The 23,645-nt window shown below is 39.7% G+C and overlaps 2 protein-coding genes and 1 pseudogene across 2 annotated transcripts; 1 reads left to right on the top strand and 2 right to left on the bottom strand.

Moving 5' to 3' along the window:
• Positions 1-236: 236 nt before the first annotated feature.
• LOC145493996 (myelin expression factor 2-like) lies at positions 237-10,900 on the bottom strand. The gene is made up of 12 exons (XM_081473465.1): positions 10,549-10,900; positions 8,958-9,010; positions 8,672-8,679; positions 8,265-8,358; positions 7,399-7,650; positions 6,401-6,452; positions 6,205-6,306; positions 5,635-5,684; positions 4,414-4,821; positions 3,794-3,845; positions 3,157-3,258; positions 237-2,441 (listed from the first exon to the last, which is right to left on the bottom strand). The coding sequence occupies exons 1-12, from the start codon at positions 10,853-10,855 to the stop codon at positions 2,377-2,379; spliced, it is 1,545 nt and encodes a 514-aa protein (XP_081329591.1). The 5' UTR covers positions 10,856-10,900; the 3' UTR covers positions 237-2,376.
• Positions 9,075-10,233, bottom strand: LOC145495750 (uncharacterized; annotated as a pseudogene).
• A 295-nt stretch (positions 10,901-11,195) lies between the features above and the next one.
• Positions 11,196-23,120, top strand: LOC145493995 (serine/threonine-protein kinase 3-like). The gene is made up of 14 exons (XM_081473464.1): positions 11,196-11,308; positions 11,451-11,534; positions 12,059-12,187; positions 13,300-13,351; positions 14,078-14,140; positions 14,759-14,841; positions 15,823-15,904; positions 16,550-16,615; positions 17,167-17,268; positions 17,845-17,982; positions 18,497-18,598; positions 19,641-19,851; positions 20,867-21,063; positions 21,381-23,120. Exons 1-14 carry the CDS (start codon positions 11,295-11,297, stop codon positions 21,537-21,539), a joined length of 1,482 nt encoding a protein of 493 aa, XP_081329590.1. The 5' UTR covers positions 11,196-11,294; the 3' UTR covers positions 21,540-23,120.
• The last annotated feature ends 525 nt before the right edge of the window (positions 23,121-23,645 follow it).

Below are 23,645 nucleotides of genomic sequence, written 5' to 3'. Positions count from 1 at the left end.
ATAATGACCCTAAGATATTTGTATGAGAACCTTCGGACACTGGTATGACAACCGTGAGACACTTGGCAAACTTAATGATCCTTAGACATTCAAATGATGACCCTAAGACACTTGTATGGTGACTCTGAGACACACATATTACAAACCAAGACACCTATAAGAAAACCCTCAGAAACTCGTAGCATGACCCTAAGACACTCATCATAACCCTACAACTCCAGAATGATGGCCCTAAGACACTTGCATGAGAACTCTAAGACGCTAGTATAACAACCCTAAGACACTTGTCATGACCCTAAGACACTAGAATGATGACCTTAAGACACTTGTATGAGAACTCTAAGACACTTGTGTGACAACTTTATGACACTCGTCATGACCCTATGGCTCTAGAATGGTGACCCTAAGACACTGTTCCTTAGACACTCATGTGAGAACTCTAACACACTTGTATGGCGACCCTGAGACACTCATCATGACCCTAAGACATGAGAATGACGACCCTCAAACACTCGTCTGAGAACTCCAAGACACTTGTATGATGGCCCTAAGACACTGATCCTTAGACACTTGCATGAGAACTCTAAGACACTTGTGTGGTGAACCTAAGACACTCATCATGACCCTAAGACACTAGAATGACAACCCTATGGCACTGATCCTTAGACACATGCATGAGAATTCTAAGACACACATCATGACCCTAAGACACCAGAATGACGACCCTTAAATAATTGTCTGAGAACTCCAGGACACTTGTATGACAACCCTAAGAGAGTCATCATGGCCCTAAGACACTAAAATGATGACCCTAAGACAATTGCACATGAACTCTAAGACACTTGTATGACAACGGTAAGCCACTCATCATGACCCTAAGACACTGGAATGACAAAACTAAGACACTGACTTTTAAACACTCATAAGAACTGTAAGACCTTGTATAACAACCCTAAGACACACCTCACGACCCTAAGACACTAGAATTATGAATCTAAGACACTTGTATGAGAACTCTAAGACATTTGTACGACAATGCTTAGACACTCATCATGACCCTAAGACACTAGAATGACGACCCTAAGACACTCATCATGACCCTTGAATGATAACCCTTAAGTACTTGCATAAACTTAACACTTGTATGACAACCCTGAAACACTCAAATGATGACTAAACAACACTCATATGACAACCTTACAGCATTTATAAGGTGACCTTTAGACACCAAGGCTGCAGTTTGACCATCATACAGCACCAACATGATGACACTGTGCCCAAACGTACCTACATAATAAACCTGACACTCATTTATCATGATCCACAACACAGCTGCACCTATATCATGGCTCCACAACACCAAAGACTTCATGGCACCATGATATAAGGGGCACACTGTAAGCACACCATGACCCCACCAGTGACCACACCCATTTCACAACCCCACCACACCCATATCACCACCCCATCATGCACATGTTGAGACCCCATCACACCCATATCACGATCCCCATTCAAGCCCATAACATGACCCCATCACACATGACCACACCCATGTCATGACCTCAACACACTCATTGAGGTACATCAGGCCATTCCCAACCCCCCAAAAACACATCCTACCAAACCAACACCACCCAAAGAAAGAAGCAAAAAAGACAAGCAAGCCATTCATTTCAATGTCATTTTACCAGACGTTTGATCTCTACAACAACTGTCTCAACCTTAAAGTGAGCAACAATGTTTCCATGTAAGATGTGCCTAATTAAAGATAACCACATATCTGTGCACTATGTAACAGCTTTTGTTTCAACACATGTAAAATACCAAGTGATGTTTCCTTGAGAATAAGGTAAAATAAATCAATTGGTAAAATGATAAAAATAATTCATCAATGTAAGACCAGACAATGTCTGCAGGTATTCTGCAACTGGCAGACTGAATTGATGTCTGCTCACAACAAAATGGAATGGAAGTGTAAGCAAGTGACTCCAAAGTCAATGGAAAAGGGATAGTGCATCCAAAATTGTCGAAGACATTATTTTCCTGTAAGTCACAAACCTGGACACTTCCGTGAACCAACAACTCAAATGGGTATGCAAAATAAAACAATGCTTCAAAGCCCAGATAAAAGTGAACCAGGGAGCACTTAACCTTGCTTCGACTAAAGAATTTCCAACAATCCATCATGCTGAAGTGCTCCACGAACCATTAAATGGATGACTTCTATTTACAGGCCAATTCTACATGTCAAATCCACTATATAAGAACTAGACAATCAGAAGATCAACAAAGTCAAGCACAAGCCACAGGAAAGCATTATGCAATGGCAATCTTCATTCCACAAAGCCTTCAAGCCCAGCAGCATGCCTCACTTCAGCCTAACCGATCCATCCTCACATCAATTTCACGACCATCAATCAATGCTCCATTAAACATACCTTGTCAAATATTAAGGAAAAAGCTTAAGTGTTACACTATAACGCCCCAGTTTTCTTCCAAGGCTGGATAACTCATTCACCAGATAAATCACTATCCAGCAAATGTAAATGTTAACAAAACAAACCACGCTATCTGCAGGATAGTTATTTATCTGCTGGATACCGTCTTGTCCACCTTTCAAGCAACCCGGGTGAGATCTTATTTTTTTGCAATGGCATTTTATTGTTTACAAGATTCCCTTGTTAGCATAAAATCTTCAAACTCTCACATAAAAAAACAAAATTCTACACATAGCAGGTAGCGAGGCTGAGTTGTTAGAGGCGCTAGACTTCAAGCATTCTATTCAACCACTACAGCTGTAACAGGGTTTGGTCTCTGAAGACCTGAATTTGGATCCTTGACCATGCATCTAAGATAAATATGGCCATGTTCAGTAACAGAAAATATTTGAACCCACGCTGAGGAAGGTCATTGGTAATTCCAAGTCAGGGGGGGGGGGAGGGGGGAAGGTAGCTTCACAAGTCAACATTTTTCAAGGATAGTATGAAGTTTTAGAAGTATTGACTTTTGAAGTACCCTCCCCTGCCCCCCAGGGGATTTGGCTGGATAGTTCGATTCAACCGAAAAACAAAACACCTTTCATCTAGAGGGGTATGAACATTTTTTGAAACAACAAACATTGTAACAATCCACATTTGCAGGTCAAAAGGATACTTATTGCATGAGCGGCGTCCTCAGAAGTCTCAAACAAAACTGTACCACAGCCCTTGGATCTTCCACTGGATTCTGTCATAATGTCCGCACGAACCACTCTTCCTGTGTTCAACAAAAAGCCCAGTATATACATTAACAGAGTGTTCAGATTTGAGTGTCCAGAAGCCAAAACCAGCCTCAAAGGGAAATCACAACAAACAGAAACAACACAATTAACAACCATTCAGCTCTAATCTAACAGTGGGAAGATGTGTGACACTCAAGGGAACTCCCATCTAAAAGATTGGGGATGCTCATTGTCTCACTTACGAGTGTAAAATCACAGATTTTCGTCTCACTTAGGGTTTTCAGGATGAAATGCCACTATTTTTAGACATCAAGGTATCTGTTAGGGTTGCTCTCATAGAGATAACCAAAAATACTGTCATGTGCATTATGAAGGTTATCCTTTAGAGGTAAAATAAAGCTTGAACCATGTCCGGATTGGTCCAAATCCCCCCTTTCTTTCTTAACTCATCTTCATTTCAAGCCCCTGTTATGAGTATTGCTACATCCACCACAGTGATGAACAGCTGTTAGCAGTTCTTGACAGAGTTTTTAAATAATATTTTCCTTTGAGTAAAAAAACTGCAATTACCTGCTCCTTTGAACTTGTCCTTTAAGTCTTGCCAGGTGTACCGCCAAGGAAGCTGTGGATATAGAATCAATCCCAAATTTTTATTGCTAAATTGCTCACTTATGTAACATACCGGTATTTGCTAAAATTTGGTTCTACAGTCAAACCCATATCAAGCGGCCACCTATCAAACGGTCACCCCTATTAGGCGGCCAGTAATCAAAGTCCTGATGAGAGCTTTTCTATTGCTTTTACCTATATTAAGTGGCCAGCCCCCCTTTAGTGGCCACTATCCATTTCCCCAAGAGTGGCCATTTAATAGGGGTTGAACTGTACTTTTTATTTGAGCTGTTTAATTGTATGCTTAATCAAAAGATGGACAGATTAAATACTACATTATAATTCCAAGAAGGTTAGAAGATAGCCTGACTTGTAAAAAAGTACACACCAAAAGCATTGTCTCGAAAAGCAAATCAAAACTTAGAAGTACCGGTACATTCAAATTTACATTTTGACAATCACTTGACAATAAACAAATAATGAAATTCCCTTTCTTTTCCACACTTTGTTATGTTGTAGAACTCATGACATCACAGAAATCTTTAATAATAAATTGCAGGCACAAACTTAATACAACTTACATTCCTCACAAACACCTGCCTTCCCGAGGTTCCGCCGTCACTATGGTGTGATGAACCGAGCCCACCAATCCCACTACTGCCCCCACCTCCTCCGCCACCGAGCCCAAGAGTGTTCCCTAGCATCCCCAATCCACCAAGTGCAGCCAGAGGATTAGCGCCAGAGGTGTCCGGCATACCAGCAGCACCACCTCCAGCAATGTTGCCCATACCCCCACCAGGAGTCAGACCACCGCCGTTACCACTCAATGCACCAAGATTGCTGGTCAACTGAGCAAGTGTACTGAGCCCTTGGAGACTCTGAAACAGTTGAAGGACAGCCATGGGGTTCATGTTACCTCCTGCTCGGCCCATGGATGTGTTGTTCATGCCCACATTGCCTAACTGCTGCATGATGGGTGCGTTGCGGTCCTTGAAAAAACAGAAAGACGATGACACACACTGACATGCAAGAGATAATTCTTGCCATGAAGACATGATCATTGCAGTTATATTACACAACTTAAGCAGTTGTGAAATTAAAGCCTGAAAAAAATTCAGGCCTGAATGGGATTCAAACCCATGACCTCTGCGATACTGGTGCCGTGCTCTACTAACTGAGCTATCACGCCAACTGGGAGCTGATCATGTTGTGAGTTCATGATATACCCATAGATGGTGAAGAATGCAAGTGAATATACATTGTATGAAAGACCATACATTTGAACTGCAGTTCAAATATATGGTCTTTCATATATTCACTTGCATAATTCTTGCCAATATGCCACTTAAAAAGAAACAAGAAATTTGTCTAAGTTGGGATCATTGCAATACTTATGGCTTCTCATCTTTAGTTTTGTCCCCATAACACCCTCACAAGCAACTGCAAGATGAGACTCAGCTTGGATTTTGTCGCATTCCTGAAGTGATGTCACATACAGTAGGTTGTTTTTTGTCATAAAAAGTGGTTGTGCAGTGCAATGGATGCAAGAAATAGGAAAAAATGGAGAGCATGTAATCAAATTTGTAAGACTGCCAGTTTAGACACCATGCCAGTAATGTTTAAGTGCATGATTTTACAGCAGTCTGCCAGTTTGAAAAAGCTGCATGGCAAAGCTTGTCATTGGGCACCTTTATATAGTTTACATAAAGATCTTCTTAATTAACTATGTACCATTAAAACCTAATCTAACTATGAAAAAAATCACATTTTGACATCAAAGATCTCAGCGTAGGAGAACATACCAGTCTGACACTCATAGCCCTGTCACTGAGAATCTGGCCATGAAACATAGCTGCATTAAATTAAGGAGATTTAACTTGCAACAACCAAGACCTTATCCCTACAACCACCTAAAAATTTAAATTTGTGATACTGTTTAAATGCATGGGGGCATATCCCAGGGGGAGTAAGGATGACATGGCAGCATATCCCAAGGGGAGTAAATATGACGAGGCAGTAAAAGTGGTCATCTCATCTCAAAGTGATCATCTCCCAGGTTTGAACCACTGTGATTCAGTTATTGAGTAAGGTCTGTACAGTATCTGTACATCATAGGTGCTCAAATCAAAGAGTTTTAATTAGAGATCATCCACTGGACATTTTTTCGGAATGAAACAAGCCAAATGTCTAATAGTTAACTGGCAGCTCTAAGGAAGGGCAAGGCGGCAGATGAAAGACTTCAAATATGTACTATTTACTCTCAATGATTTCTTGTTGTAAGACGATACTAGCCAAGAAAGTTGATGTATACAATTCCGCCACAGGTTTCAAACAATCACACACTATAATAATGTTTCAACAGGAAAGGATACAGACTGCATTAATGGCCTCTGTTGCTGTTTCAAATTGTACAGTGCCAAATCCTTTGGATTTATTGTCAGAGTCCAGATTGATATCTGCACGAATAACATTCCCTGCAAAACATCACATAAGATTAAAATTATAACACATTAAAACTAAAAGATATGGAAGATAAAGAGGAGCTTTAACAGAAGATCAAGTCCTTACCAGCTCCTCTGAATGTGTCTTTAAGTTTCTGCCAAGTTACATTGTAGTCAAGCTTTTGAAAAAAAAACATAACAAAATAATAATGGAACAACTGCAGCTATCTGAGGCATATCAGCTGTACATAAAAATGTTTGTTTTATGGCAAGATACATGTAGTCTTGAGGTAAATTCAAGCATTCTTTTTGGTTCTTTTTTGGTTGGGATTTTGCCATACAGACCACTTCCATGGAAATGGCCATAAGCCATTATTTTTTTGGTTTTTGAAAGCATGGCCTGCCTACCAAATGATAAACTACTTACTAATCAGGCTTGCTTGAGTCTTACTGGGGTTTACTGGACCTGGGTCATTTTTACAAGTATGTGCGTGTACATTTGTATCTTGTTGTGCTCAGTAAGTAAGATGTTAATATTAAACATATCCGTTATTATATGTTTAGAAAACAGTCCTAAGAAAATACGCATGCTGATTGGTTAAAAATCCTGCTTCTATAACTCGATAGAAACACAGAACTAGCACGAGCTGTTGACGTAATGATGGTGCGAGCAAAGAGAATTTACATGTACACTTTGATAATCAAAGTTAACAAGTTGTTTTCTTTTTTTGTCGTGGTGTTTTGTAAAAGAAATTGAAAACATGTTCCCCATGTTTCTATCGAGATATAGAAACACTCGTGAAAGTTTGGGAGAACTTGAAAAAGCTGCATTTCTCATTCTCCCAAACTTCCACTCATGTTTCTGTAACTCGATAGAAACATGGTACATGTTTTCTATTTCTTAAATAACTGTTACATTATAGTATACTAAAATTATAGCTACTATTATTAATAACCTTAGTATGAATTACAGATGTCAACTATAATTTATTAAGTAAATATTATTAAATTAGAAATGTTGACTATGACTGATCTGGTTTTGATTTTTTAAGTTGAAAAGACAACATGGATGAAGGAAAAGACTTAAAACAAAATTTAGACTTTTTAAATTTATTTAAAACTTACATTGCTGACAAACACTGTGCAAGACAAGGCATCAGTTCGGTAATTGATTCCCTGAGCAGCTGAAAGGTTTCCCAAGCCTAGGAGTCCACCAAGGTTTCCCAGAGGCCCAGTTCCACTCCCCAGGCCAAGATTTCCACTCCCAAGTCCACTTCCAAAAGTGTTGCCGAGTGACATGCTCCCTCCAGTAAGAGACGGAAGGTCTGATCCTTTAGAAGAAGGCCTGCTACGTCTGTCACTTTCTTCAAAACTATCCTACAAGAAAATCAAAAATCATAGCAGAGATTGTATCTTTTTGGTACAACAAAATAAGACATCATCTACATTGCCAGGCAGGAATTTCAGTCAGTTTTTTAAGTGCATTGAACAGTATTTTTCTGGGAATTTCAAAAGGAAATTGTGGACTGTGTTTTGATGGTAATGCCTTTGTAAACATATTTCTTCAATCTTGGCTGGTATGCCCCATCAGGAAATTCTGTTACCATTTGTTCACTTCTTCCATTCAACTCTCATTTATACAATTGCCCTGTGCAAAAGCTAATCTTACAGTGAGGCAATTTATTTCCTGGCACCCATCTACAGTGTAGGGAAAACCACAATGAGAGTTAACCCACCTTTTTATCCAATCACAAGTAAGACCATTTGAAACCAATTGTGACTTTTTCACACACATTTTCTAGTGCTTGATGTCAGCTACACTTATTTACCTTAAGTTTTGATTGGTTCATTGGAGTAAGAGAGATAACTTTGGTTTTGGTTTTACAACACTCAATTGAAAACTGTTTTATACCAACAAGCAAACATGCACATACATGTACACCTGTACCGGTGCTGCATTGCACATCTATAGGTAAAAATAGTTGACCAACCTCTCGTATGTGGATCGTTCTCCCTTTGAATTCAGTACCATGAAGTTCTTTAATTGCTTTCTCTGCATCTTCTCTATGCCGGAATTGAACAACACTTTGGAAAAAAAAAACATAATTGTATTTTATCTCAAGGACTGAACTGTCATTTATTTCATGATATATTTAACTCTGGTAAATTTATCACACTTCATTATAACCAGAATTTCCAGTTCAATACAATGGATAATGTATTGACCAGGATGGAAGTTCAGAAGTGAGCATATTCAAGTAAAGGATCTGCATTTTAAAATTATCCAGAATAAAACTACTAATATCTAAAATATTTTCTTGACATGCATGTATTATTGAGAAATATTTTTCACTTTCCTGAGTAACTTCAATAATTTGTACAGAAGGTGCGCACATACCCGCATCCCTGTAAAGAAACAAAAAAACATTAAAATATATTTTACATTATACTGTCATGTAGATTTTCAACACAGAGGCATGCTTAGATAAAAAGAATATGAGAATGTGACCACGTTTGCAGGGAAAATTCATAGCTTGTTAGTTGTTAAGTCATTGTTAGATAGACTGAAATAATTCCAGTCACTTCCAGCCATAAAAACTGGAGATAAGTATTAGCCTAATGGACCACTAGACTCAAATGTAGATGCTACTGTACACTGTACTTCTTCATGCTGATAAATGTACCTTTGATTTTCCTCGACTGTCTACTATGATGTCGACAAATCCCACTTCACCAGCTGTAACAAAAAATATCAACAATACAACTTAAATTCCCAAGAGTGCAATACAATGGCAAACAAACAGGTACAGTCGAACCTCGATTATCCGGACTTGTCAGGACCTCGGTAAATAGTCCGGATAATCGAGAGTCCGGATAATCGAAAACATGAATATTAATGAGATAGATATGTGAACAAAAGGTATACAGCAAACAAAACATCATTTTAATTGTGAAATCTACACAGCCTGTATGTATTTGCAAATAAAAACTTTCAGTTCAGGTATTTACAAAGGTCTAAAATGTTCAAGCATGTTTGTTTGCTTCAAAGACTTGTAGCTTGATCGCATTGCGAAGTCCATGATTCGTCTTAGCTGCATTAACTGCACAGGGTCAATATCGTTCTGTGATTCCATCCACGACAAGCATTTTTTGAAACATTGCGCTGCCTCTTTAGTCGATACTATTTTCTCGTCCTCGCCCTCATCTTCCTCATCGCTGCATACAATTTCGCTTTCCGTCGAATCTCCGACAACGGTGGCTAAGATCTCTTCATCATACATCTGTGGTGAAGTCGGGAGCTCGTTTTCCAGTTAAGCCAGTCTTCCACATCGTGAGCATTAGGCATTTCCTCATTGTCAAGTTGCTGTACATGTTCCAACATTTCGACCATGGACTCGGCGATATTATCGCACAGGATAATATGCTGTTTCAACAGTGTTTTGAAAGGATTATTGGGCTTTTTGCGACTTTGAGTTTTCAAGATCACAACTAATTAATATTCATGAAAAAATTGGGACCAGAGAAAAAAGTCCGGATAATCGAATAGTCCGGATAATCAAGGTCCGGATAATCAAAGTTTGACTGTAATAGGAATTCTATTCTGACGACATTGCATTTCATATATCTGACTGGCTGTCAGACACATGAAAAAGAATATACACTAAATGGCTGGCTGAAGTGTTGCAGATATTGACATCACTTGCTTGGATTTGGTCAGCTTCAGTCTTCCACACTTCTCTCTTGAAGGATGAAACAACACTAAGCACACAGTAAGATTACAAATGCCTAATTTCTTATACAGAACACTGCCTGCGTGCTGGTTGCTTCAACAGTAACACTGACAAGTATTTATTTAATTTTTCTGAAAGTGGCGGTTTTCCAAGCTTTCCTTAAATAGTCTTTAAAGAAGGTTAACAGTGTGTTGCATTAGATACATAATTTATTTACACCAGTACCCATCAAGCATACAAGATTTCCAACAAACAACAGGAGACTTCTCTAAACAAAATACTTCAATCAAACAATTAGTTCTTTAAAGCTTATAAAAGGCAGCTTTTTTAAAAGCAGAAGTTCTGCAAAATTCACCAAAATAAGCTTCCGCAGATTTAAGTTACCCCGCTATGATGTGCAACATGCAAATTATTTGGGACAATACAACTGAATGTAGAGCTTAAAAGCTTATAAATTTAAATTACGTACATGTAAAGTAGCTACGCTTTGCGGCAAAGTCAATTTCCCTCGAATGACGTGAAAATAGCAAAAAAGTAACACTACCTTTCTTCATGTAGTCCTTTAAATCCTGCCATCTTACTTGGTATGGAAGATTCCAAACGTAAACACGGCATTCTTTACCTCCGCTACCAGATTGTCCTCTCGAACTTGACCTCTCGTCTTGGGAAGGGTATGGAGCGAAGCGTCGACTTTCGCGTCTCAGATCCCGCTCGTATCCACCACCTCTTCTCCGCTGATCTCTATCGTCGTGATCGCTTTCCCTGCTTCCTTCTCTCTCATTTCTCGAGTCGTGATCAACGGGAGAATCATCGCGTCGGCCAGAATACAATGCCTCCTCATGGTCCGCCATATTTTCTTGTCTCTAGAGCTTGCCTGTGTAACCACGCTTTCTGTGCAATTTTAACTTATCTCTAGGGTAGCGTAGTTGAGTTGTTGAAAATAATTTTATAAAAAGCCGAAAGGCATCATTGTTTTTTTCATTCACTTATTAAATAGAAAGTACAACGATCCAACTTTTTTCGAAGTCAGGTATTTCAGGCTTTTTTCGCATAGAAAGAATCTAAGATATCAGAATGTTTTTTTTTTTTTTTTTAAATTAATCCATTTTGTATTATGGGTGGGGAAGGACGATTTGTGTTTTCCTCGTGATCTACTGCGGGCTCAACCTTCTGATAGTCGCCTTCCAAAACCGAAGGAGAACGAAACAGCCTTTTATTTTGAGGGTTCTAAGACGGCTTGATTTCTTTCTTTCTGATCATGACTTGATCTGCTAAGAAATCTTCTACACGATGTCTGCGAAAGGGTTCGTTATCATGATTCTTTGTAGTGAGATTTTTTGTTATTCTAACTTAGAAGCGATGTCGGAATATTTGAGCTTCTAAAAAAACAGTTTAATTAATAATCTTCTTCTGGCGGAAACTTACGCTGGTTTCTTTCTCTACAAGGAGTGAGCTCCGAAAGTTAAGCGAAGAAAGCTTGACAAGACCCCCAGAAGAAGTGTTTGATGTCCTTGAAAAACTTGGAGAAGGGTAAGCTTGTCGCAACTTATCTGCTTACATGATGGCTGTAAATGGCGTCCAGAATTATTCGACATGAATGTTCAATATTATTAATAGCTGTGTTTCCATCGATTCCTTCATCGGCGTTAATTCAATTTTTTTTCTTTTTTTGAATTTCCCAAGCAACGTCTTTATCCATTATTACTGTCTTTGCGCTTGGTTCTTTTTATTGTTTTTGTTAAACAATCGCGAGGTGATTACATGCATGCATGTTTCTCAGCACTACCTACCAGCTGCAGAAGTCGGCTTCTGAAATCTTAAAGATTAGATTCTGAAACACTTCCTGTATCATTATTTTAATATCACTTACACCACTGTTTCATTTTTAAGTTCATCTGCTTATTGGTGTTTTGGTGACTTTAGTAACTGTTGATTTGTAATCAGGTCTATTCTTTTAGAACAAACTTGTGCATGTATGATCACTGTAATCTCCATCCCAGACAATAAGTAACGCTCACATCCTATTGGTCTTATATGTTGCTTTCCTGCATCAGTTCATATGGCTCCGTTTTCAAGGCAATGCACAAGGAATCAGGTCAAGTTGTCGCTATTAAACAAGTACCAGTCGATACTGATCTGCAAGAGATAATCAAGGAAATAAGTATGATGCAGCAGTGTGATAGGTAATATCTTAATTTATTATCTTACTTTGTTGTGTAGATTAGTAATAATTAGTACTCTACACAACATTAGAAAACATCGGTATGATAATACGCGTGCTGATTGGTTTAAAATCATGTTTCTATATCTGTATAGAAACACGGACCTAGCTCAAGCTGTTGGCGTAATGATGGCGTGAGCAAAGAGAATTTACAATTTGATGATCAAAATGAACGAGGTGTTTTCTTTCTTTTGTTGTGGTGTTTTCTAAAAGGAGTAGAAAACATGCTCACCATGTTTCTCTCGAGTTATAGAGACACTTGTGGAAGTTTGGGAGAACTCGAAATAGCTGTGGAAACCCTTGCCTGTCGGCTTGTGCTCACAGAACATTTCTCATTCTCCCAAACTCACACTTGTGTTTCTATAACTAAATAGAAACATGGTACAGGTTTGCTGTTTCTTAAATGATAATAATTAATCTAAATAATAATTATTTGTTAAAATATTTTCAGTCACATGGGATTAGTCCAAACAGGCCATGAGACTGAATATACCCCAGCTAAAACTGGAGAATATTCAGCACCAAACGTCACTGAACTGGACGTTTCATGCTCTTTTTTCAGTCTTAATTGCCACATAGTAGACCTTTCTTGTTGTATCGCGATCCCGTAGGATTAGGGCTAAGATGCTGCATACTGTATATATCTCTTTTTCTGCTCTCTATCAGAAGCCCCTCCTAACAATTAGTGGTATTGTACTCTGGATCAGTTGGTGTGATTTTGAGTCTTGGCCAGAGTCATTGTGCTATGTTCTTGGGCAAAACACTTTACTTTCACTAATTTACTCTTAGGAATTGACTTTCGGGAAAAATCTTTTGGGCCAACTTTGTTTTCAGATTTAGTTGCCAGCAAAAGTATTTTGGTGAAAAGCATGGAAAGTTAGTGGCCAGTGAGGGCGAAGGGGTGGGGGGCGGGTGGGGGCTGTTGGATAAAAGAGGGTTAAATTAACCTTGGGTTGGAGCTAATTCCATGGTAAAATTTCTTAACTATAGGTTTTTTTAACCTGAGCTTAGAAATAGCCAAGTACAATTTATGATAATTATTGTACTATAACCATTTTTTGTATTTTTTTTCAGTCCCTATGTTGTCAAGTATTATGGAAGTTATTTCAAGAACACTGATCTTTGGGTATAAGTATATTCTGACATGTAGTTTCCTATCCTGTCAACATAAATTGTTAAATCTGGATCAGTATTCTCATCAGTAGTTTACAACGTAATATTGCTGGAAGTTGCTCAGATATGCATGGAGAAAATCTAAAATGTCAGACGTTCCGAAGAGGTACCAAAACATAATGTAGACTGCAAGTAGTCTCTCTTTTGCTTGAAAATCCATGGGGAAGAATGCAAAGCAAGTGAGCATGGGAGCATGACATGCGAGCCACAAGTAGCCTGAGTGTCAGACTTTCGGTCTTCTGAAACCCTTGCTTCTTGTGGCTTGCGGCATTGCATGTCACGCTGGCGCGCTCACGACCACTCAGTTGTGCTGCGTTTTTCTTTATGTTCTTCCCGTGCAGAATTTCAAGCAAATGGGAGACTACTCGCAGTCTACAAAGAAGTTACTGACAAAATTGGAAGTTATTTTCTATTTTTTCTATTTTGATTTTGGATTCTTTTTGGAGTAAAAGCATTAAAAGACTATTAATTCCAAATTCTAAGTTACCTTCTAATGGCTGTATGAAAACAAGTGTAATCCATCAGTTGAAGATATTTGTTATTCTCATTACCTGTCTGCTTGATGGTTTATTAATATTGTAATGAGATTTGAAATGTTCGTCACTTCTGGTACAAATAAAATTATTTGGGTTAATAGCTGTTTGTTATTGACTCACGTGTTTTGCCTTTTGTTCGTCAGATTGTTATGGAGTTCTGTGGTGCGGGATCTGTCTCGGACTTAATGAAAATAAGAAATAAGACTGTGAGTAAATGTTTTTGACACCAAAATAATTGTTCAGTCATGTGCTCTTTCATTTGGTGTTGCACTTTAAGTAGGTACCTGTCTTGTTTCATCCTACATACGAGATGGATAATAAGGATGTTTGACAATATTATTGTAAGCTTTCCTCCACTGGCAATTTTATAGAGATTGAATTTTGATTTGATTTTAGAGGGGGGAGAAAGAAAAAGTGTTCTATTTTTTCGGAGCCAGGTGGTGGGGGGGAGGGGGGGATGAGGTGGGTTTGTTCAATCCAGAATCCAGCATCTTATCAGCTGCAGAACAATATTTGTCACTTTATGCCCGTAGGAATAAATTATTATAATTGGAAATAAATGTCTCACTTGTGTGACTTAACATATTTCACTTTTGGGCACTTTCTCCATAAATCCCTAGATGGTATTGGGCCATCTTAACGTATTCTATTCTACTGTAACTGCCATCCTAGACATGTAGTTTTGCCATCCAATTGACCATTCCATATTCCATGCGTCCTAACTGCTGTGCATTTTGTGCTGTTTTTGTTTTGTTTGCTTGCTTTCTTTAAAAATTTGATTTTCGAAAATAAATTCACTGAGTTGTTGTCTTCTGGAATGTTAGTTGACGGAGGAAGAAATAGCATGCATACTGAAATACACCCTCAAGGGTTTGGAATATCTTCATTTGAGAAGAAAAATACACAGGTTGGTTTTAATCAGTAACTGCAGTTGAACCTTCTGTTATTTGCAAACACCCCAGGAACCAGAAAAAAATGTCCATTAAGCAAGGGTGTTTGCTTACAGGAGGTTGAGATTATTATTGTTTGTTTGTGGTTGAGACTATTTAACAATTAGACCCGTAGCCCGCAAGGGCTACGGGTCAATAGCCCATTCGGCTTCGCCTCATGGGCTATTGACCTGTGGCCCTTGAGGACGAAGGGTCTAATTGTTTTAGTATCACCCAACTAGTCAGACAGAAAAGGTAATAATAAAGTTAGCAAATGCAAGTTGAAGAAATATTTATCTGGGAATAAAATGAAAGAAAGCATCAGGCTCAATGGCGCCAATTTCGCTACTCGATGACTATCACTAATAGTCCCCTAGTAGCGTAGCCAATCAAAATGCAAGATTTGCATTAGTCCACTAGTTGGGTGATACTAATATTACATTTATGCTTGATATGTGAGGTGACTGCTTGTGGAGTGTGCTTGTTAGCATTGTATTGGACTTCTAGCAGCTGGCCTTTTCTCTCAGGGCCAGACGAGTGTTTCTGCATGAATACAAAATGCAAAAGAGGGGTATGGATGAAAAGTGGTTGGGACAAGACAAGAAGAATGCCTCTTGAGTGCTGAGCCCTTGTCTTGTCCCAATCCCTTCTAGTCTCAAAGATCTTGCCTCATACATGTACATGTACTCCATGCCTGATTTTGAGAGAACTTTAGACAGGCTGCCAGCAGTCGAAAACTACATTGTACTTTGCAAATGTTAAATAATACAAACCGCTGACACTACCTTCTGCTCAGCGAGACAATTCAGTTAATTATCCACCCACCCCTGGTATACTTGTGTTGGTACAGTGCTTTGTTAATAGCGGAAATCTATGTTGAGAGTTATAGTTGGACTTATCAAGATTCCAAAATGATTTAAAATTAAGCAATTTAAAGGCACTGTCGCTTGTAATTACAGGGATATCAAGGCAGGAAATATCTTGCTTAATGCCGAAGGTCATGCCAAGCTTGCAGACTTTGGAGTTGCTGGTCAGCTAACCGTAAGTGCTATAATTTGTGGAAATAGACCATATGCACTGTACCTAGGTAAATAACTGTATTAAAACAGGCTTTTGGGGGATTGCATGCAGATGCATCATTTCTATGCCTGAGGCAATCAAGGTCAGTAGACAGTTACCAATGGATTCTGAACCCAGTACTCGCTGGACTACAGCTACAATCGTGGTCAAAAGTCTTGGGATAAATTTTCACCTTTCGCACTTTTCTGCACATGCCAGACGTGAATACAACTTCACCTGCTCAACCTCTGCCCCCCATCCCACATACAATATAATGTTGAAAATTAGTAGCTACAATTTCTCCTGATTTTCAACATTGTACTGGGTAGAGAGGGGAACAGTGGGTTGCTAAAACCTCAGTTATAAAGCACAGATAATTTGTCACATTACATATGTGTTCCAAGGACTTTTGCCAACGATTGTAGCTAAAGACTTTAATTTGTACCCCTCTAGCCTTTTGGAATATAGATTATAGTTTTCCCAGCTAGTGCAGTGTTATGTTGGAAATTTATTGCACACAGACCTTGCAGACAAACAAAAATGCATGCTGTACACAGATCACATATTAACTATGAATAATTATATGGGACATGGGCAACTAATTTTTTTTTTGTTTGTGTTGTATAGGATACAATGGCAAAAAGAAATACTGTTATAGGGACCCCATTTTGGATGGCTCCTGAAGTAATACAGGTCAGAATTAGGCAGTAATATTACTTTTTTTTTCTCTTCTCTTCTCTTCTCTTCTTGTCTCGTCTCGTCTCGTCCCGTCCCGTCTCGTCTCGTCTCGTCTCGTCTCGTCTCGTTTCGTCTCGTCTCGTCTCGTCTCGTCTCGTCTCGTCTCGTCTCGTCTCGTCTCGTCTCGTCTCGTCTTCCTTATTCTTTGATTTCAAGTTCTGTTATGACCATTACAGCTAAAGCAGCTAGAAATTTGCGTGTGGAGAAATTTAATCACACGTTTATAAGTTTGTCCAGGGGAATGTTATTGTCTACAATGCGTGGGTAGTCCTGAAAATTATTTCTTTTAAGTCCAAACACTCTCCTTACTTCCAGCTATATACTGTATGCTCTGCATGTTCCTCAACACCAGACAATGGGGATTTCATCTTTAACCGCCGGCAAAATCTGTCAAAATCTAACGGCGCAAAAGATCGACAGATTCCAAATTTTCCATTAACATTTACATACTTGGCCACTTTTTAATGTACACTGTAATAATCTTTGCATCCAATTTTACTTTTCAGGAAATAGGTTATGATTGTCTGGCAGATATCTGGTCGCTAGGAATCACTGCAATAGAAATGGCTGAAGGAAAGCCACCTTATGCTGACATACACCCCATGAGGGTCAGTATAAACTTGGCTACTCAAGCTCAAACTATGAATTCTTCTAGTAATTTATAATCATTCTTTTGCTTTAAGTTCTGAGAATTTAGTGATAAATCAAGGCAATATTCACGAGTGTTTATTTATAGTAAGCTAAGCATCAATTTCTGCGGCATTTAATTCTGTCATTTTGACCAACATTTCTGAACTGTGATGTCCTCTTGTATAATAAAAATGTTGGTGGAAGTTTTGTAAATTAAAAAGGAAACTTTAACATCTGTCTCTGTTTGCAAAGGTCAATCTTTAAATACTTTAGTTTCAAAATTTTCCGTGATGTCACACTTAATATCAGTTTGTACCTCCATGTCAGTCTGTCTGTGCTCTCATTTGCTGTGGTAAAAAAAATCATTTTTTGTTGGATTCACATTGATTTCTTTCAGCAGGATATATTCCCTTTTTCTTAAGGATGTTGTTAATATCATAAGCTTATATTTTGAATAACTTTACCCTCATATTGGCATAGATTTTAAAAGATGTTGTTAAAAATGCCAGCATTGATTTCCTGCAGTAAGCTTTTATCTGCTACTTCTGTTACAGGCGATATTTATGATTCCAACAAAACCGCCTCCCACCTTTAAAGATGCTGACAGATGGAGTAAAGAATTCTTAGACTTTGTAAGCAAATGTCTTGTAAAAAATCCAGAGGATAGAGCGACTGCCACGCAGTTATTACAGGTAAGTTTACTCAGGAAAAAACTTACTGTAGTCATTTGAACAAAGTCGAAAAGAATTCCAACCTATAGGACATTTCCAAGCTGTCTTTTGCCTCTGTGTGAAGACAAGTCTTCATGTGGAGTCATTCATATGAAAATGAGTTCTGCTTACAGGTTTATTTTCATGCAAATTAAACTCATTTTCATATGAAAGGTTTTGCACGTAGACTCGTTTTGAAACAGAGGCACAAGGTAACTCAGAAATAGCCTGTTACTTAGTATATCCAAATTCACGAATGAATAACTAGGTGGGAGCAGATATTTATGGTATTTCGTATTGGGCTGAGTTGTATTACAAGATTGGAATCAAAACATTTAAAAGTACATACCAACTTGAAAACAAATAAATAAATAAACAAAGATGGTACATGTAGGCAGTCAAAGGTAATGAACAAACTCTCTTGAAAGCACTTTGTAACATGGTGACTACAATGATTAAAAGTGTTACTATCTGAATGACATTTTTTCTGTTACAGCATTCGTTTATCCAGGAAGCAAAGTCTGTCAGTATACTCAATAACATGATCCAAGAAGCGCTGAATATTATGGAAGAAGAAAGTGCGCGAGAGGAAAACGAGGTACGATACAATCTAATCCCCCGTGTTATAAGCCCTCTGGCCCCTGCCCTCCCCCGCCCTCCCCCGCCCCATCTCCCCCTATCCTGTCCCTGTGGTTAACCCCTCAAAGCCCCTTCTGAAGTTGGTAAGTTCAGAGACTAGCCAGGAAGACAAGGTGCGATGTGATCTAATCCCCCGTGTTATAAGCCCCCTGTTCCATGTTCCCCCAACCCCATTCTGTCCTTGTAGTTAATCTCTCATAGCCCCGTCTGAAGTTAGTACGTTCCGAGACCAGTTAGCGCGGTTACAGTGGACACTGATGTTAGCTGCTTTTAATGCGCTGTTACTGAGGTATTTCATTGTCTGGGGCTTACAGTTAGGCTTAGCATAAACACTTCTATACATAGGCTTGATGTTACACTGTGCGAGGCAAAGATTCACTTTCTTTTAATTTCCTTGTAGCAAAAGGTGGTACTAAGGTATAGTGATACAGTTTCGTCAAAGGTTGTCCCTTGAAAGCGTAAAAGAGAACCCGACAATGCCGATTGGTATTGTGGGTAGTAATAGTTCGGCGTTACTTGATTGAGGTTCACGGTGTTTCAGCAAGAAGGAAGAACAAAGCATGAATGCACGTGTTTGTGCTGTTTCCTTCTGTCACGCTGAAACACTTTAAGCTTCAATCAAGTAACGTGAACCACTGTTTTCCCTAATACCCCTCGACAATGTCGTGTGAGCTTTTACCCCTTGTTTTGGGCAACCATAAATACCATTTGGAATTAAATAGGAGAAGTCTCTTATTTTTCTCAGATTAAGTCGAGTAGGGAGGACGTGCGTTGGACGAGGATACGTTTTGCATGACTTGAACGTCCTTTCGTGCTCGTGTGCCTGCGTGTTCAGGTGTTTGTGTGCTCGTGTTCTCGTGTGCTCGCGTGCTCGTGTGCTCGCGCGCTCTCGTGAGAAACTGAGAAAACTCTGAGAAAAATAAGGGAGTACGCGTAAACTACTGTTTGATCAAAGAAGAGAGTGTTCGCGATATGTCAAACACTTTTCTTCCTCGCCACAGGAGGAAGCGGAGGAAGTCGACGATCATATCGACTCGGGAACAATTGTGAAGGTGGGCGATGGTAATGATAACACGATGATAGTAAACACAGCGTCCAGTGTGCAGAGTCAGGATACGATGATCGTGAACAGTGAGGCAGGTACACTGCTGGAATCTGATCTGGGAACAATGGTGATTAATTCTGATGAAGACGAGGACGCCACGATGAAAAGTAAGCTTTGAAGGAATATTTGGAAACCGGTCGTTTTAGCTGACCCCAAATCGATTAGCCCCTAACCGTGCAGCCTCCAACCAGAAGTCGAAAACACTGTCTATTTCTCGTTCTTTAAGCGTGAATGGGGGTTAATCGACTTCTGGTTGGGGGCTAACTGCTAATTGACTTGGGGGCTAAACGACTGGTAACCGAATGTTTGGCTTCGCAAACGAAGATTTCAATAATGAGTTATTACTTTGGAAAGAAGAACCTGCGGCTCGTGTCTACATATACTTTCGAATTTCCGTTCATTTTCCTGTGTTTATATCAGTCAATGTAACCAGTAAAGCCTTCAGCAGTCCACAGCTTGGGAAAAATATTAGGGTATTTAAAAAACCACGACGGCGACGCCGAAGACAACAGCGAGGAAAAAGTGAATGTATACTTTACATACGAATCTCTCGATACTCTAAAGTCATTAAACTTTTTTTCGTCGTGAAAACTACATGTTTCTCGAAACTGAATACGGACACAAAGTTAAATTCGAAACAAATTTAAAAAATTCGCCGTCGTAGTTCACATTCTACAGACAACGCAGAATTTGGTCATTTCACGTTGTTGTTTTGCAGTTGACAGCAAAGAAATGTACTCAAGAATTATAACGCACGTGCACAGCCATTGTTCTGGCCCCAATTGTTCGAAGGCTGGATAATGCTATCCACCGGACAAATCGCTATCCAGTGAATAAGTGTTGAGGAAACAAACCACGCTATCCATTGGCTAGTGATTTATCCGGTGGGCAGCTTTCGAACAACCCAGGTCTGTTCATTAAACCTTTTCTTTAACGATGTTCTCCTTTCTGTATTGATTTTCCCTAAGCTTCCTAGGAGATCGTTCTTACGGGCCTCGGGCCGCGGGCCGCGGGACACGGGTTGAACTGTTTTGTAACCTCCACATTCAGGAGCCCTGGCCCTCTCTCCCACGCACAGCTGCAGTGACAGTCCCAGTAACGTAGCTTTCTTTTATTTCAAAGGATTGGACAGCGATGCTAAGCAGAACTATCGTCCTTCATTTATGGATCACTTTGACAGAATATTTGAAGCAGGAGGACGGGGAAGCGACTCCGGTGCCAACGGTTCGTCTGGGGAGGACTCCGGGGGACTACTGAGGGGGGCAAAACCTGAAGATCCGTTTAAACTCAAGAAGGCAGGCCCCCCTGACTTTGAATTTGTAAGTAACAAATGATTCATGTTCTAAAGATACGAGACAGGGGAGGGGGCAATCATTGTCATTGTCTACAGTCAAGGCGGGGGTACACGCGGGAATGTAAAGGGGAATGTGGTGTTCAATTCCCTCTCCTACTCAAACGATCCCAGAAAACCAAGCGCTCAAAAGTGGTGCCCAGTCTCTAAGGGATTTTACAATTTACGTTGTACATGCAGTGTGAGAAGTAAATTCTCAAGGCATTTGTGAAAACTGTGAAGTGTTATGACCTTGACTTCAATGTTGATCAAAAAGTCATCAGTTATTCTTTTTTTACCTGGCAGTTACGGTCACTGCCATGCGAGGAATTACAAAGCCGAATGCAGACACTGGACATGGAAATGGAGAAAGAAATTGAAGGACTCAGAGCGCGGTACCAGGCAAAGAGACAACCTATTCTTGATGCGATGGAGGCGAAGAAGAAGAGACAACAGAACTTTTAGTGAAGTTAATCAAGCTTGGCGAAGGTTTCAACGCTTAATGCACTCCACAGGGTATGAAATGTTGCCTCTGTTCGCATGACAGTGGTAAATGTTTCCTCTGTTCGCGTGAAAACGTTGATGATAAGTTAAAATACATACCAGAATGCTTCGAGTTGATAGAAATCCTGTTCCGGATACTCCCGCGAGAACGTAAGCTCTAATGGTGAGAATTAGGCCTATATTGAAGCTGTTTGCAAAATTTCTGTGCAAACGAAACCCCGCCAACATCAACTGAACGCAATGACCCGCATGTATGCATTGCGGTCCTATGTAGAAATTCGCGAGGCAATTCGGGACAACTTTATTGCTAGTGTCTTTCCTTTTTCCGCCTCTTTCCTGATCAAGGCAGAGGGGAGGAGAGGGTGAGGAGGAAATTCTGGACATAGGGCAGGTTTTAAGGCTGCACTGAATATCTTGATAGAGAGTTTTATTCACCACCATTTATTTTGCGGTAACCTAAGATACAACATTAAACAGGAACTTAACTTGATATTTAAGCAAATCTCCCAACTAGAAGTGTACAAAATGTATAGAGGCCAAAGAGGAGAATTCGCATGTTGAGCATGGAGGTTGAAAATGGCCAACAGACGGTTTTGCGAGATGCCATTTTGATATACATTTTGTAAAAGGAAATGTAATCAAATTGACTCAAGCTTACGGCGGTTGAACACAAATGTAGTTGTTTTGGTTGTGTTATTCCCACAGGACGGACTTTCTGACTGAATGACTGACTGACTGACTGATTGTCTGTCTGTCTGTGTCTGTCTGACTGACTGACTGACTCACTGACTGACGAACTGACAGACTGACTGTCTGACAGACGGACGGACTGACAGACAATGACGAACAGACTGAAAGAGTGACTGATTGACAGACGGACGGACGTAAAGTGTGGCTGACTGACTTGCTAACTGACTGACGGACGGACGGACTGACTGACTGACTGACGAACTGACTGATTGATTGCTTGATTGATTGATTGATTGATTGAGTGATTGATTGAGTTTAACTTAAGCCAGCAAACTATCGATATAAACAAGAAAAACAAATTAATATTACAAGCAACACTGACCGCGTGAAGGCACGCGTCCCCGTCTGATGGCCATTTTTATAGGAATAAGAACTTATTTATTAAGAGTCTATTATTTTGTAAGATGCATTCATTCACGTTGGAAAATGGCGTATAAGTTGATGAACTACTGTATCGAAGATTGCTTGTGATTTCAAGATGATATAGAGGCTGACAAATTCGTAGCGTAGTGAGTACGATGCGTGAGCTAACAAACAAATATACCAGAGGGTTAGTTTTTATAGAAATTGACTGAAAATTATCAGTGCCAATTATTTAAACGAAGCTTAAGATACTGCTTATAAAAGCTGAGCTCAATAGAACCGGGCATATCCCCCCGGGGGGAGGGGACATGGGTGCTCGCTGTACCGTTCAGGGGTCAGAAGGCGGTTTTGGTACCTTTAACGGTGGTCGGCCTCAAAAGTTTCACAGCAGGAGTTTTTGCGGTAACTTTTAGGGTAATGAGCCGAGATAATGTGTTGCTTTAGAATTTGGTACCCCATTGGCGTGAAAACAATTTCAAGCCACGCCCACAAAACAGGTTCTTGGTATCTCTTAGGGATATTTGACAAAAATTCCGACAAGCACCCCAATTCTTTTTATGTGGGAGTCCTCCCCCCCCCCCCCCGGGGGAGGGGAAATGACCTGTATATCTACAAGTTGTTTTATTATCTCTGTTGTTTTTCTGCCTTATTATTTTGAGATTTGGTGCGATTTCAAGATGCTTTTGTACATTGTAAAAATGACTTTCATTTGTACGTCATAGCCCCTTTAAATATATACTAGGTCTTTTTTAAGATTTTGTGACATGAAACACGCTTTGGTTTGTCGGCGTTGGAAATAAGCTTTATTGCTTGGTGAATCGCCTGACAAAACCTTGCGGGCATAAGCAAAGAACCTAATCGCGGCCCAGATCGCTAGAATATTTTTAAATTGGGTTTGAACAAAAAGTTCGGTATCCCAGGTCTGGCCCTCTCTCTGTCACGCAACGTCGGCAG

The sequence above is a fragment of the Orbicella franksi genome, chromosome 8 (genome assembly GCF_964199315.1).
Source record: "Orbicella franksi chromosome 8, jaOrbFran1.1, whole genome shotgun sequence".
In the NCBI taxonomy this organism is placed as follows: domain Eukaryota; kingdom Metazoa; phylum Cnidaria; class Anthozoa; order Scleractinia; family Merulinidae; genus Orbicella; species Orbicella franksi.
The sequence above is the reverse complement of the archived record's forward strand: the minus strand, read 5'-3'. Positions and strand labels throughout refer to the sequence as shown.

Coding starts and splice junctions, on each gene's coding strand:
- LOC145493996 (XM_081473465.1), bottom strand. CDS start 10,855: ATGGCGGACCATGAGGAGGCATTGTATTCTGGCCGACGCGATGATTCT. Junction 6,453..7,398: donor GCACAGTGTTTGTCAGCAAT/GTAAGTTTTAAA, acceptor TTTTTTCAAAAG/CTTGACTACAATGTAACTTG. Junction 2,442..3,156: donor GGACGCCGCTCATGCAATAA/GTATCCTTTTGA, acceptor ATATTTGACAAG/GTATGTTTAATGGAGCATTG.
- LOC145493995 (XM_081473464.1), top strand. Junction 13,352..14,077: donor TCAAGAACACTGATCTTTGG/GTATAAGTATAT, acceptor TTTGTTCGTCAG/ATTGTTATGGAGTTCTGTGG. Junction 16,616..17,166: donor TGGCTCCTGAAGTAATACAG/GTCAGAATTAGG, acceptor TTTACTTTTCAG/GAAATAGGTTATGATTGTCT.